Source organism: Artemia sp. Qi Xiang Cuo, chromosome 3, assembly GCF_049724085.1.
Source record: "Artemia sp. Qi Xiang Cuo chromosome 3, ASM4972408v1, whole genome shotgun sequence".
In the NCBI taxonomy this organism is placed as follows: Eukaryota; Metazoa; Arthropoda; class Branchiopoda; order Anostraca; family Artemiidae; genus Artemia; species Artemia sp. Qi Xiang Cuo.
In genome coordinates, this window is record NC_142796.1 from 69,952,639 (window position 1) to 69,967,674 (window position 15,036).

Below are 15,036 nucleotides of genomic sequence, written 5' to 3' on the forward strand. Positions count from 1 at the left end.
TGTATTGAAGCCTCAGCCTTGCTAGGATCTGGGTCACTTTTTTCTTCTAAGTTTCTTTTTCTTCTAAGTTCCAGGGTCACTTTCTCTATAGGTTCTGACGTCCTAAAATTTTCACAGCTCAAGTGATTGGTTTTCCTTTGACTTGAGTTCTCAACCTTGCTAGGACCTTGGCCACTTATTTCTTCTAAGTTTCTTTTTCTTCCAAGTTTCTTGGTCACTTCCTCAATAGGCTCTGACGTTCTAAGATTTTCAGAGCTCAAGTGACGGGTTTTCAGTTGTTTTGAAGCCTCAACCTTGCTACTATCTGGGTGACTTTTTTCTTCTAAGTTTATTTCTCTTCCAAGTTCCTGGGTCACTTCCTCTATAAGTTCTGACGTTCTAAAATTTTCACAGCTCAAGTGATGTGTTTTCCTTTGTTTTGAAGCCTCACCCTTGCTCGGATCTGGGTCACTTTTTTTTTCAATGTTCCTGTATCTACTAATTTCATGTGTCAGTTTTATCATGGATAGGTTTTTCTGAATCGCGTTATCTTCACTATTGGTGCATGGAATCCTTTGCTTCGTTTTCCATTCCACAAATTTTTTCAATATTTCTCGGCTTACATTTTGAAATTTTAAGTCAAGGGAATAACCCTGTTCTGAGTTCAGTGCCTTGTCGGGACCTGGTTCACTTATTTTTTCTAAGTTCCTTTTTCTTGATTGATGAAGCCAACAACCAACACAACCACAAGTACAACTGCAGCCAACTACAAGTAAAACTAATCCAAAATCAAGGATAAGAAACCAAGCAGCTGTAGGTACAGATAAGCCAACAACTGTAGATAAAACTAAATTGACTACTGCTGGTACAACTCGGCCAAAAATGCATTTCACCTTTACAGGGACTGACGCACTCAAATTTTCACAGCTCAAGTTATGGGATTTCCTTTGTTTTGAATTCTCAACCTGTCTAGGACATGGCTCACTTATGTCTTCTAAGTTCCTTTTTGTTGATTGATGAAACCAACAGCCAACACAACTGCAAATGAAACTGCAGCCAACTACAAGTAAAACTAATACAACAGCAAGTAGAAGAAAGCAAGCAGCTGTGTGTGTCGGTGTGTGTGTCGGTGTGTGTGTCGGTGTGTGTGTCGGTGTGTGTGTCTGGGTGTGTGTCGGTGTGGGTGTGTGTGTGTGTGTGTGTGTGTGTGTGTCGGTGTGTGTGTGTGTGTCGGTGTGTGTGTGTGTGTCGGTGTGTGTTTGTGTCGGTGTGTGTGTGTGTGTCGGTGTGTGTGTGTGTGTGTGTGTGGGTGTGTGTGTGTGTGGGTGTGTGTTTGTGTGTGTCGGTGTGTGTGTGTGTGTGTGTGTGTGTGTTTGTGTGTGCTTGTGTGTGTTTGTGTGTGCTTGTGTTTGTTTGTGTGTGCTTGTGTGTGTTTGTGTGTGTTTGTATGTGTTTGTTTGTGTGTGCAGGAAGCCGTTTCGGAGAAGCAGGAAGCCGTTCCGGTTGGTAACCTCAACCGAGAATTAAAATAGCTGTAGGAATTAAAGAGCATTAAAAACAAACGTAAAACCCGATAAATGATTGAGTAGTGAAAGTCAACCACAAGAAAATGAAGAGGCTTAATAAAATAGCTCTATAAATTAAAGACCAGTTTGGCTTGAGTCTAATGACTATCAAAAAGAACACCCCTGAACTCAACGTCAGAAGGATAATTCCCCACCCTAAATGAAATTCCAATATCAATCTATATGTGATTGTTAAATATGATAAACCTGACGTAAAAAATCACTTACTCATTTAGAAATTGCACTTGATCTGAACCAGATGATCGCACTAAAGACACTAGAACCGATAGCCCTAAAGCTCCCTCACAGACTGTGACTCTGAGAAAAGTAAATGCATTCATTATTCTTATGTGATTTGAATATATGAGAAGTCTGAATAATAAAAGAATAAGGAATTCTAATCTAAGTAAAGTCACTAGAAGATGCTTGCTTCTTGAAGAAAAGATTAATAATCCTAAGAGAAGGGATAGGTAAAAGGATAGAAGAGAGAGGGGACCAGTCCAGGAACACTGAACTTAGAACAGAGTAACCTTCTTGACTTGGAATTTCAAAATTTGACATCGTCTTTACCTATAAAAAAGAAATATAAAAAATTCCTTTTTCATAAATCAAGAAAAAGGAATCTGGAAAAAATAAGTGACCCAGGTCCCAAAAAGGCACTTAACTCAGAACAAGTTAATACTTTTGACAAAAAATTTCAAAATTTGAGAGCTTCAGTACCTATACATGAAGAATGTATACAAGTTGGCCCTTCATATATGTTTGTAGAGGACATAGATGTCAACCGAAAACAGAAAATTAAGCAGATGCAGAGCGCTGTAAAAGAGTGGATGGCATCGAAGAAGAAAGAAGAAGAAGAAAGAAGAAAAAAGTGACCCAGATCCTAGCAAGGTTGAGGCTTCAAAACAAAGGAAAACCCACACACACACACACACACACACACACACACACACACACGCAAAGAGTAATGAACATCTTTAACTCCCAAAGTTAATATTTTTATTAAACTACCTTTTGATGTGCTAAGTTTATCGTTGTTATCTCTATACTGATACTCCTACTCAAGCAGGAAGCCGCCCTTATTATATCCCTCTTCGCCCAAACTCTTCTAGTTTGCATCTCCTTAAAAGACATTTCTCTATGAGTTTCTTTAATTTTTTTTTTTATTTTCTTAGGGGGAATCCTAGTAATATTTATTTACGTCTCTTCCCTGAGTGCGAATGAGAAATTTAATGTTAGATTGACCTCTTTCCTTTGAACCTTACCCACAGCTATCATTTTTATACTAATCTCAACTAAAACTGAGATATTATCAAGCACTTCATTAGGGTACCAGCTCCCCACCGACTACATGGTGATCAACTTTAATATCGGAAATCTACCTCTCCTCACCTATTCCTTCGTAGTGGTTTATTTATTTTTAGCTCTCTTGCTGGTTATCGATTTTTTAAATATGAATAAAAAGCCCATCCGATCCATGATTTAAACCCGTCGGGGCTTGGCTATTAAAATGTTATCTTTACGCAAGACGCAACCTACCCTGAAAATTGTTAATTCTCAAACACCCACACTGAAATCGTATTTGTGGTCTGATAATTCTTGCCCTTTTGATGTAATAGGAAGAAGCCATCCATAATTAACGTCCCGACAAATGTGGGCCACTCTAGAGGACGCCAAATCGATTCTCGCAGTGTTATGTATAGCTAGAAAAAGTCTAGTGACGATGTGAATGATTAGGCAAAGTCCCCGCTGGGATCCAAAATTTCATCAAATAGAGATATTGGCCGGGACAGGCAGACCCACCAGAGCAGAATTAACAATTTTCAGGGTAGGTTGCGTCTTGCGTAAAGATAACATTTTAATACCCAAGCCCCGACGGGTTTAAATCATGGATCAATCAATCAATCAATAAATAAATCAATTTATTAATTCTAAAAAAAAAAAAAAACAATTACAAACTTAAAGTTTATACACGCCCTAGAAGCTAAGCTTGTAAAGGGCCAACAAAACAAATAAGACACTATTATAAAGCACATAAAAAAAAAATGGATCAAGAGACATTTATGAAAATAGTAGAATTGAAAGGAAACTTCACAAATAACTGAAAAAAAGTATATAAACGAGGAGGAGATTGGAAATTAGGATTAAATTAAAAAAAAAAAAAATCAGAGAAATATATTGAATGAAAAAAAAGACATATAAATGTGGATGGAATGCAAAAAAAGAAGGAAAAAGGGGAAAGTACTATACTGGAAATACCCAGTGAGAAAGTGCCTTTGCAGAAAGAGATAGAGGGACATCAGGAGGGATGGAGTTCCATAGTAAAATAGATTGATAAATAGGAGACCTCTGACCTGCTGTCGATGATCGCTTAGGTAAAATGAACCTGCGATAAGACCTACGTAAAAAAGAAGAGTACCTACCTGAGCCTAACAGAAAGAAAACCTGCTGCAGAGATGGTGGAAGTGTACCTAGAAAAGCAGAATGTGCTAAATAAAGGTAACTTTTACCCATAATACGGTCCATTGGAGCTATTCCAGTATCATTATAAAGATCAGAGGAAGGGTAAAAACGAGGTAGAAGAAAAGTAGCCTTCACTGCCCTATTTTAGGCTCTTCGAAGTGAGCAGAGAAGAGTTTTATTAGTACTACCCCAGACAGAACATCAATAAGAAAGGTAAGGAAAAATAAAAGCATAATAAAGAGAAAGCATAACATCTGGGGGAAGAAATGAGTTAACCCTGTATAACATTGAAGATTGGCGGAGGACAAGGGAACGGCTATGAGTTATATGGGGATTAAAAGAAAGAAAACAGTCAAGATACACACCAAGAAATTTCACTATAGTAGCTTGCGGTATAATATCATTCCCATAAGTCAGGATGGTTGGCTCCCTTGCGTCTCTTATACGATAAGGGGTTCTGAAGTGTACAAAGATACTTTTTGGCTGAACAGACTCGTGCTATTATACCTGTAGAAATCTTTTACTTTATCAAAAAGATCTTTAGCTAGGGGAGTGGCGGATGTTAGATCCGGCGTAGCAATGAAAAAGTTGCCTCTGTAAGCAAATATACTAGAATGCACAAAGGGATGAAGACCATCAACAAGATCATTAATATAAATTAAAAACAAAAGTTGTCCAAGCACAGAGCCCAGTGGGACACCTTTCACAATAGGCAAGGAAGAGGAAGAAGCGCCATTAACCGAAACATGCTGAGATCTCCCTGAGAGGTAAGACCTAAACCATTCAAGTGGGACTCCATGCACTCCAAATGAAGATAATTTAGACAAAAGAACAGAGTGAACGACCATATCAAATGCCTTTGAAAAGTCAAGAAATAGACCCAAAACACACAAGACCTTGTCAAGGTTAACACGCACAAACTCTGTTGCATCTGAAAGTGCATGCAAGGTAGAAAACTTGGACGAAAGCCATACTGATGGTTAGTTATGATAGAATTACCTGCAGTCGTATTAGTACTAAATACAAATGAAGAGAGTCTACAATACACTACTTTTTCAACAAACTTAGAAATTAAAGGAAGGAGAGAAATAGTTCTATAGTTTGCAATTAGAGATGAATCACCTTTTTTAAACAAAGGTACAACATTAGCAACCTTAAATAAATGAGGAAAAACACCAGAAGAAAGAGAGAGGTTAGTTATGTGTGAGATGGGGTTAGAAACAAACTGACCAATTGTATTAAGAACATTACAGCTCAAACCAAAACCATCAACTGAACAGCTACTTGAAAGCTGAGAAAAAATGTTAGAAATTTCGGTATCACTGCATGGAAAAAGGAAAAATGACTTTTCTGCTAAGGGAAAACTACTTACTCTGCTGTAGGGTGGATTAGGAACTGAAGGAAGTGAGGTGAAATACGAATTGAATGCGCTTGCTGAAGAATTTTTGTCCACGAAAGATCCATTAGCTTTCCTGTAGCGACAAGGGGGGACTTTACAAATAAAGAAATACCTCCTGAGCACTTTGTTACCATTCTGGGGATATGGACAGCAACATAACCATGCATATCATAGGCTGTAAAAGTTTCACCATCAGATAACCATGTTTCTGTTAAACCTATTACATCAAAAGGGCAAGAATTATCAGACCACAAATACGATTTCAGTGTGGGTGTTTGAGAATTAACATTTTTCAGGGTTGTTTGAGTATTACTTAAATATAACATTTTAAGAGCTACGCCCTGTCGTTTCTAACTCAGGTCTGTGTTTGTATTTTTATTTATTATAAAAATAAAAATTCCTATCACTATAGATCAAAACAAATAAAATACTAAGACTGACAAGGGTATGAGCGCGAGATTCCTGATATGAAATTTTACCACTATATAGTCGGTGGGGCGTTGGTACCTAGTGAAGTGTTTGCTAGTATCTCAGTTTAAGTTAGGATTACTAGAAAAATGATAGCTGTGGGAAGGATTCAAAGGAAAGAGGTCAATCTGACAGTAAATTTTTCATTAGCACTCAGGGAAGAGACGTAAATAAATATTACTAGGATTCCCCCTAAGAAAATAAAAAAAAAATTAAAGAAACTCATAGAGAAATATCTTTTAAGGAGATGCAAACTAGAAGAGTTTGGGCGAAGAGGGATATAATAAAGGTGAGCGGGTGGTTGAGTAGGAGCATCAGTATAGAGATAACAACGATAAATCTTAGCACATCAAAAGGTAGTTTAATAAAAATATTAACTTTGGGAGTTAAAGATGTTCATTACTCTTTGTGTGTGTGTGTGTGTGTGTGTGTGTGTGTGTGTGTGTGTGTGTGTGTGTGGGTTGCTAGGACCTTGGCAACTTATTTCTTCTAAGTTTATTTTTCTTCCAAGTTTCTTGGTTACTTCCTCAATAGGTTCTGACGTTCTAAAATTTTCAGAGCTCAATTGATGGGTTTTCATTTGTTTTGAAGCCTCAATCTTGCTAGGATCTGTTTCACTTTTTTCTTCTACGTTCCTTTTTCTTCTAGGTTCCTTGGTCAGTTTTATCATGGATGGAACTTTCTGAATCGTTATATCTTTACTATTGGTGCATGGAATCCTTTGCTTCGTTTTCCATTCCACAAATTTTTTCAATATTTCTCGGCTTATTTCACATGTTATATTTTTGCATGTTTGTGTGTCTATGCATGCGTGTATCTTTTGCATGGGTGTGGGATTCCTTATTTTATCAGTCCATTCAATGCTTCTTTCAATAATTTTTTCACTTGATTCAGCATGGGAATGCTGAATCAAGTAATTCAGTATAACTAATGACTTGTAGACATGGCGCCAACATTTGGCATTACAAATTCTTTCCTCGATCGTATCCATTATTTGCTTCCGTTCAACGTCGTGACAAGTTAACTTAACTAATTTATCCATAAACTCAAAACGTGGGTAGCCTCTTACGTTGCAGGTAGCTAACCGTATCATTTTTTCTAAATGGTTATAGCCTCGGAATATATTTTTTGTACTTCTTTTTTATGTTCATACCCAATTTTTTTAATATACTAAATTCCTTACAATCTTCTCGAAAATATTGTTTCATTCTCTGATTTTCTGCCATTATTGCTTTATATATTGTAATGATTATTACCCATAGAATTCCTATTAAGTATCAAATACCTATCAAAAATCAAAAACAATTTTTAGATTTTCAGGTATTTTTCTAGTTCAAATTAAAAAACTAAACCTATTGCTCATATACCATAAATATTAGAATATAAATTTTAGAATGTCAGAACCTATAGAGGAAGTGACCCCAGAACTTAGAGGTCCTAGCAAGGTTGAGAACTCAAATCAAAGGAAAACCAATCACTTGAGCTGTGAAAATTTTAGAACGTCAGAACCTATAGAGAAAGTGACCCTGGAACTTAGAAAAAATAGAAACTTATAAGAAAAAAGTGACCTCGATCCTAGCAAGGCCGAGGCTTCAAAACAAAGGAAAACACATCACTTGAGCTGTGAAAATTTTAGAACGTCAGAACCTATAGAGAAAGTGACCCAGGAACTTAGAAGAAAAAGAAACATAGAAGAACACAGTGTCCACGGTTCTAGCACGTTTGAGACATCAAGTCAAAGGAAAACACATCACTGGAGCTGTGAAATTTTTAGAACGTAAGAACCTAGAGAGTAAGTGACCCAGGAAATTAGAAGAAAAAGAAACTTAGAAGAAAAAAGTGGCCCATATCCTAGCAAGGTTGAGGCTTCAAAACAAAGGAAAACAACTTAATTGAGCTGTGAAAATTTTAGTAAGTCAGAACTTATAGAGGAAGTGATCAAGGAAATTAGAAGAAAAATGAACTTAAAAAAAATCAGTGACCAAGGTCCTAGCAAGGTTGAGAACTCAAATCAAAGGAAAACCAATCACTTGAGCTGTGAAAATTTTTGAACGTCAGAAACTACAGAGAAAGTGACCCTGGAACTTAGAAAAAAAAGAAACTTAGAAGAAAAAAGTGACCCAGATCCTAGCAAGGTTGAGGCTTCAAAACAAAGGAAACCCCATCACTTGAGTTGTGAAACCTTTAGAACGTCAGAACCTATATATAAAGTGACCCCTTAAATGGGAATAGAAATAAACTTAGCATAAAAAAGTGATCCATATCCTAGAAATTGTGAATATTCAAAACAAAGGAAATCCCATTAATTTAGATAAGACATTTTTAGTATGTCAGAACCTCGCGATGAAGTTAACAAGAAAATTGGAAGAAAAAGGAAATTAGACAAACAAATTGGCCCCGATCTTAGCACGGTTGAGAAATCAAATCAAAGGACAAATCATCCCTTGAGCTGTGAACAGTTGAGTTAGACAGTCCCTTTCCCAGTGACCTATAGGTATGGAAGATTGGTAGTAGCAGAAGTGACTTTAGTTTTGGCTACAGCTGTTGGATTAATTGAGCCTACAGCTGATTTCTTTCTTCTGCTTGCTGTTGTATTATTTTTACTTGTAGTTTGCTGCAGTGTAATTTGCAGTTGTGTTGGCTGTTGGCTTCACCAATCAAGAAAAAGGAACTTAGAAAAAATAAGTGACCCAGGTCCTAGACAGGTTGAGAATTCAAAACAAAGGAAAGCCCAGAACTTGAGCTCTGAAAATTTGAGTGCGTCAGTCCTTGTACATGTGAAATGCATTAGTGGACGAGTTGTACCAGCAGTAGTCAATTTAGTTTTCTCTACAGGTGTTTGCTTAGCTGGACCTACAGCTGCTTGGTTTCTTCTTCTTGCGTTTGGATTAGTTGTAACTTGTAGTTGGCTGCAGTTGCACTTGTTGTTGTGTTGGCTGCTGGATTCACCATTCAAGAAAAAGTACCTGATAAAAAATAAGTAACCCAGGTCCTGCCAAGGTATTGATATCAGAACAGGTTAAGTCCCTTGACTTAAAATATCAAAATGTGAGCCGAGAAATATTGAAAAAATTTGTGGAATGGAAAACGAAGCAAAGGATTCCATGCACCAATAGTGAAGATAAAGCGATTCAGCAAAATCTATCCATGTTAAACCGGACCCCTGAACTTAGAAGAAAAAGAAACTATGAAGAAAAAGTTGACCCAAATCCTAGCAAGGTTGTGGCTTCAAAACAAAGGAAAACACATCACTTGAGCTCTGAACACTTTAGAACGTCAGAACCTCTAGAGGAAGTGACACCGGAACTTGGAAGAGAAATAAACTTAGAAGAAAAAACTGACCCAGATCGTAGCAAGGTTGAGGCTTCAAAACAACTGAAAACCCATCACTTGAGCTCTGAAAATTTTAGAACGTCAGAACCTATTGAGGAAGTGACCAAGAAACTTGGAAGAAAAATAAACTTAGAAGAAATAAGTGGCCAAACTTCTAGCAAGGTTGAGAACTCAAATCAAAGGAAAACCAATCACTTGAGCTGTGAAAATTTTAGGACGTCAGAACCTACAGAGAAAGTGATCCCGGAACTTAGAAGAAAAATGAAATTAGAAAAAAAAAGTGAACCATATCCTAGCAATGCTGATGATTCAATACACAGGAAAACACATCACTTGATTTGTGACAACTTTAGAGCGTCAGAACCTCTAGAGAAAGTGAAACCGAAACTTAGAAGAAAAAGAAACTTAGAAGAAATAAGTGACCCAGATCCTAGCAACGTTGAGGCTTCAAAACAACGGAAAACCCATTACTTGAGCTCTGAAAATTTTAGAATGTCAGAACCTATAGAGGGAGTGATCAAGAAACTTGGAAGAAAAAGAAACTTTGAAGAAATAAGTGGCCAAGGTCCTAGCAAGGTTGAGAACTCAAATCAATGGAAAACCCATCACTTGAGCGCTGAAAATTTTAGTACGTCAGAACCTATAGAGAAAGTGATCCCGGAACTTAGAAGAAAAACGAAAAGAGAAGAAAAAAGTGACAAAGATCCTAGCAATTTTGAGGATTAAAAACAAAGTAAACCACATCACTTGAGCTGTTACCTCTTTATAATGTAAGAAACTCTATAGAACGTGAAAATGTACATAGTACGAGCTTTAAACATAGAATAAATAAGTGAAAAATCTCCTAGCAAGGTTGAATCTTCAAAACAACTGAAAACCCATCACTTGAGCTCTGAAAATTTTAGAACGTCAGAACCTATTGAGGAAGTGACCAAGAAACTTGGAAGAAAAAGAAACTTAGAAGAAATAAGTGGCCAAGGTTTTAGCAAGGTTGAGAACTCAAATCAAAGGGTATCGAGCGAACATACATTTTTGATTATTGTGCAGATTATTTCGTGCGGATGCAGTATGCCCAGACAATGTCTGAACAAGAGGAAAGCACAATTTTTAAATGATAAGCTTTAAGGCTTGAACAACTGATGTTATAATTAGCTTTGCGATAATAAGCCAAAAACTTATCATTAAGAATTTTTCTTTCTTTAATGTTTAGGTGTTCGAAAAACAGCTGTTTTCTGTTTTTACAAAAAAAAAAAAAAACAGAACAGAAGCAGAAACAGGTCTTCGGTTTTTTTGGTGACCTATTCTGTTTCTGTTCTGTTTCATTCAAGCCCTGTTTTTTTTTTGTTTCTTCAGAAAAAAACAACAGTGCCCATGCTAAGCTATGATACGGTGATCAGCACCACCGGTAGGGATTGTAAAGTGCCGTATTCTTTACCCTTTGATACCCTTTACCCTATGATACGGGGATCAGCACCACCGGTAGGGATTGTAAAGTGCCGTATTCTTTACCCTTTTTTGTAGAAATTAAAACAATTAGTGTATTGGACGTATGGGTATTTATGACGTCATCCCTGTGAAAAATATTTTTACAAACTTAATGAAGGCCCTAAACGAATTATCCCTAGGTCATGACCTATCTAGATCGTTTTTTTTCACACAGGAGAACTAACGATTATCTTATTACGAAAAATCTTATTAAACGAACAATTATCACCGAGCGAAACTCAGACTCCAGATATACGAAATATTATTATAATTGTTCTGTTGCAAAGCATAGCTTTTAATGCGAAACAATTAATAATATGAGACTTGGTTCGCAGTTATCAAATGCGAATGTCTTTCTCTTAAACCTTGCAATTAACTGATTTGTCAACAAATTAGGTTTTGAAACTCTTCTTACTTAAAATCGAGGCTTTCAACCTTCAGGGGCGTCTAATTTTAGTCACCAGACCATTTACAAAACATTAAGCTTTAGTCTGGTAGGGGGAAAAAGGGAGAACTGCTTTTGTTTTAAACACATTCAACAGAACGGTTTTTAACATCCATGTTAGCACCCTGACGTGGAGCAATAAAAAAATAAATAGAGACAATAAAAAAATATAGGCCAGTTGGAATGTGTAAAAATTCAGGAATAAAAGTGCTATGTCTATAGAGATAAACATAATAGAATAGGACAGTATATTTTGCCTTTCTAAAAACATTTTTTCGTAAGTAAGTCATTTAGCTAATAGCAAGTGTTTAAACTTGAATAATTTTAATAGTATATTAATGTATAGCTTAGATTTATGGCAGTGTTTCTCTTTCGCTACAGAAATCGGGAAATCTATAAATTGTGGAGCCCCATGATTATACATGGTTTTGCTCCCTTTTCTGTTTATTTTTCACACACGTTCCATGTTTTTAAGCTTGCCACCCATTAGGTGATAAAGGGAACACTTGTATCGAACGTTTTATTATTAAAAATATGAGTTCCTAAAATAATTTCTGAGACGTGTATGATTTATAAGCTCCCACTTAACCAATTTAAAGACTCGGATTTTGTTTATAGTGTCCTCGGTACTCTAACCATCATGTCATATTCAAAAGCCCATTCATACACAAAACATAGGGAGTAAAGAAGTTACGAACATAGATAAATATAAAAACAAAAACATCTAAAAACAGAAGTGAACAAGCGTACTTCCACAAAGGATGGAAAATATAGACCCATCCTCCCTAGATAGATCCCTTTATATCCCTCAGTATAAAAAAAATATGCCCCAAAACTAATTTTTGCCGCTTCACTCCCCCCGAAGCCCCACCTTCAAACAAAAATTTTCTTCTTCCCCAAAAAATTGACATCAGCCTGTTGGTGGAATTTCTTTTTAAATAAAACAAATAAGCAAACAACATGAAACTGAAAAAGGGTACTTGTATCATAGGTCAGATTACCTACAATCCACATGGAACAGTAGGTTAGTACAGCTTGATATTTAAATTGCACATTTTTGTCTATAGCCAGATACAAGATAATGCTGACAAAAAACAAAAAATTATGTGCTATCAACTGTGTATCTTATATTCAAAGGGGGTGAGGGGGGGGGAGGAGGAAATACAAATCGTTTTAAAAGTTGTGACCAAATCCAAAGAAGCAACAATAATATGGTCTATGGCCAATCGCCTTCAAATGGCTCACAGAACTGATATTATCCTTATTGCATGCCTATCTGCCTTAGTTGTGCTCTCGGGTGACAGACTATCATTAAGAAATGAAAAAATCATTTTTATATCATAAGCAGCGCGCTAGCGCTGCCTAAGTAAAGACCGATGTGGGCACAATGTGTTAATTTTTGTTTTTTCTCCATACTGGGCACTTCGTGTCGAAGGAGTCGTCACGAAAAACTTTGAAAAGGGCTCATTCGATCGGAAATTGGAGTGGCTAGTGCCCTTTTTAATAGTTGAAAGTGATTGGAGGGCAACTACCCCCCCCCCCCATCATTCCCCCAACTACGTCCAATCAAAATTTTGATATAGCCATTTTGTTCAGCGTAGCTGATTTACAGATAAAAAATATCTTTTTCAGGAGGACACTCCCCCACAACCCTCAGGGCAAGGGTTTTAAGTTATGCCCTGGGGGCATATAAGGTTTTTTTATAGAAGGCGATGTCATAGAAACTTCAAAAAAGGCTCATTCGATTGGAAATTCAAAGGGCTAGTGCATTTTTTAATAGTCGAAAGTGATTGGAGGGCAACTAACCCCCCCCCCCCACGCCCATAATTCCCCCAAATGCATCCAATCAGAATTTTGAGATAGCCATTTTGGTCAACGTAGTTGATTTCCAGATAGAAAATATCTTTTTGAGGAGGACACTTCCCCACAACCCTTGGGGCAAGGGTTTTAAGTTATACCCTGGGGGCATATAAGGTTTTTTATAGAAGGCGTAGTTATGCCCTGGGGTATATAAGGTTTCTAGAGAAGGCGTTGTCGTAGAAAATTCAAGAAAGGTTCATTCAATTGGAAATTCAAAGGGCTAGTACGCTTTTCTAATATTCGAAAATGATTGGAGGGCACCTCGCCCCCACCCCACGCCCATTCTTTCCCCAAACACCTACAATCAAAAGGTTCAGATAGCCATTTTGTTCAGCGTACTTGATTTCCAAATAGAAAATATGTTTTCGAGGAGGACACTCCACCACAAACCTCAGGGCAAGGGTTTTAAGTTATACCCTGGGGGCATATAAGGTTTTTGTAGAAGGCGTTGTCATAGAAACTTCAAAACAGGCTCATTCGATTGGAAATTTAAAGGGCTAGTATCTTCTTTAATAGTCGAAAGTGATTAAAGGGCCACTAGCCCCCCCCCACGCCAATCATTCTCCCAAACACATCCAATCCAAATTTTTAGATAGACATTTCGTTCAGCGTAGTTGATTTCCAGATAGAAATATGTTTTTGTGGAGGACACTCCCCCACAACCCTCAGGGAAAGGGTTTTGTGTTATACCCTGGGGGCATATGAGGTTTTTTATAGAAAGCGTTGTCGTAGAAACTTCAAAAAAGGCTCATTCGACTGGAAATTCAAAGCGCTAGTACCCTTTTTAATAGTCGAAAGTGATTGGAGGGCAACTAGCCCCCTCCCCCACGCCCATCATTTCCCCAAACACATCCAATCAAAATTTTGAGATAGCCATTTTGTTCAGCGTAGTTGATTTCCAGATAGAAAATTTGTTTTTGAGGTGGACACTCCCCCACAACCGTCAGGGCAAGGGTTTTAAGTTATGCCCTGGGGCATATAAGGTTTTTATAGAAGGCGTTGTCGTAGAAACTTCGAAATTCTAAGGACTAGTACCCTTTTTAATAATCAAAAGTGATTTAAGGGCAGCTAACCCCCCTCTCTCGCCCACCTTTTCACAAAACACATCCAATCAAAATTTTTAGATAGCAATTTTATCCAACGTACTTAAAAGTTTTGGAAATTAGGTCTTTAAGGATGACAACCCCTCCCCCCACAGCCCTCAGGGCAGGGGTTGTAAGTTATACCCTGGGACATATAAAGTTCTTATTGAAAGCGTTGTCGTATACGGAGGTGATGATTATGAATATGATAGTAAATGTGATGAAAATGTTAAGGTGTAAGGTTTGTGGTGCTGTTCAGGGACTGTGATATAGATAGGTTATTTTTTTCGTTTTTTTATTGCTTTGTTACGTTAGTGTATTTTTGCCAACCCCTTGGACAAGTTTTTACTTCTTGGGGTGGCCGCTAAACTTATGTTAAATTGTTTGATTGTGTAGAATAAATCTCTCTCTCTCATAATAAGGCAAAATTAGTGTATCGCAAAACATTTCAAAAAATTGCAAAAATTGAGGAAAATGCGAAAACGCCAAACACTAGATTGTGTTCAGTGATTTTTCCGAGACTTGCGACAGTTTCCAACATTATAAGCTGCCCATACACTTTGGTAAAAACGCTAATTCATTTTTCCAGTATCTGAATATACCCTTTTTCAAGACCAAAACACTAAATAATTATCAAGTGTAAAATGCTTCTTGAAAGTAGGCCGTTGTGAAGTTACCTCCTTCAATGGCCAGACCGCCCAGTAGCCGTTTTTGATTGGCTTTCTTCAGGATATTCTCTTCTATCGTCTTCTCTGATATTAAGCGATATATATGCACATCTCTTGTCTGACCAATCCGATGGCATATATCTTGAGCCTAGACAAAAAAAAAAAAAAAAAAATGTTAATTAGAGGTTCAAAATCATTTACGTGTCCGTGACACGTATTCGTGTCCTCTGAGAAAACATTTTCTAGGGTGTTGCATTTCGTTTTTTTTTAATTTGACGCCACTTACTAA

The 15,036-nt window shown here is 37.1% G+C and overlaps 2 protein-coding genes across 2 annotated transcripts in view; one reads left to right on the forward strand and one right to left on the reverse strand.

Annotated features, from left to right (window-relative positions):
• Window positions 1-15,036, forward strand: part of LOC148954476 (uncharacterized) — a 641,124-nt gene that overhangs the window by 426,437 nt on the left and 199,651 nt on the right. The window lies entirely within an intron of this gene.
• LOC148954479 (chromatin remodeling protein domino-like) overlaps window positions 14,656-15,036 on the reverse strand; it is a 51,005-nt gene continuing 50,624 nt past the window's right edge. The window contains exon 12 of the mRNA XM_089087251.1: window positions 14,656-14,895. Coding sequence (XP_088943377.1) covers window positions 14,713-14,895 — 183 coding nt within the window. The 3' untranslated portion in view covers window positions 14,656-14,712. The remainder of the gene's footprint in view (window positions 14,896-15,036) is intronic.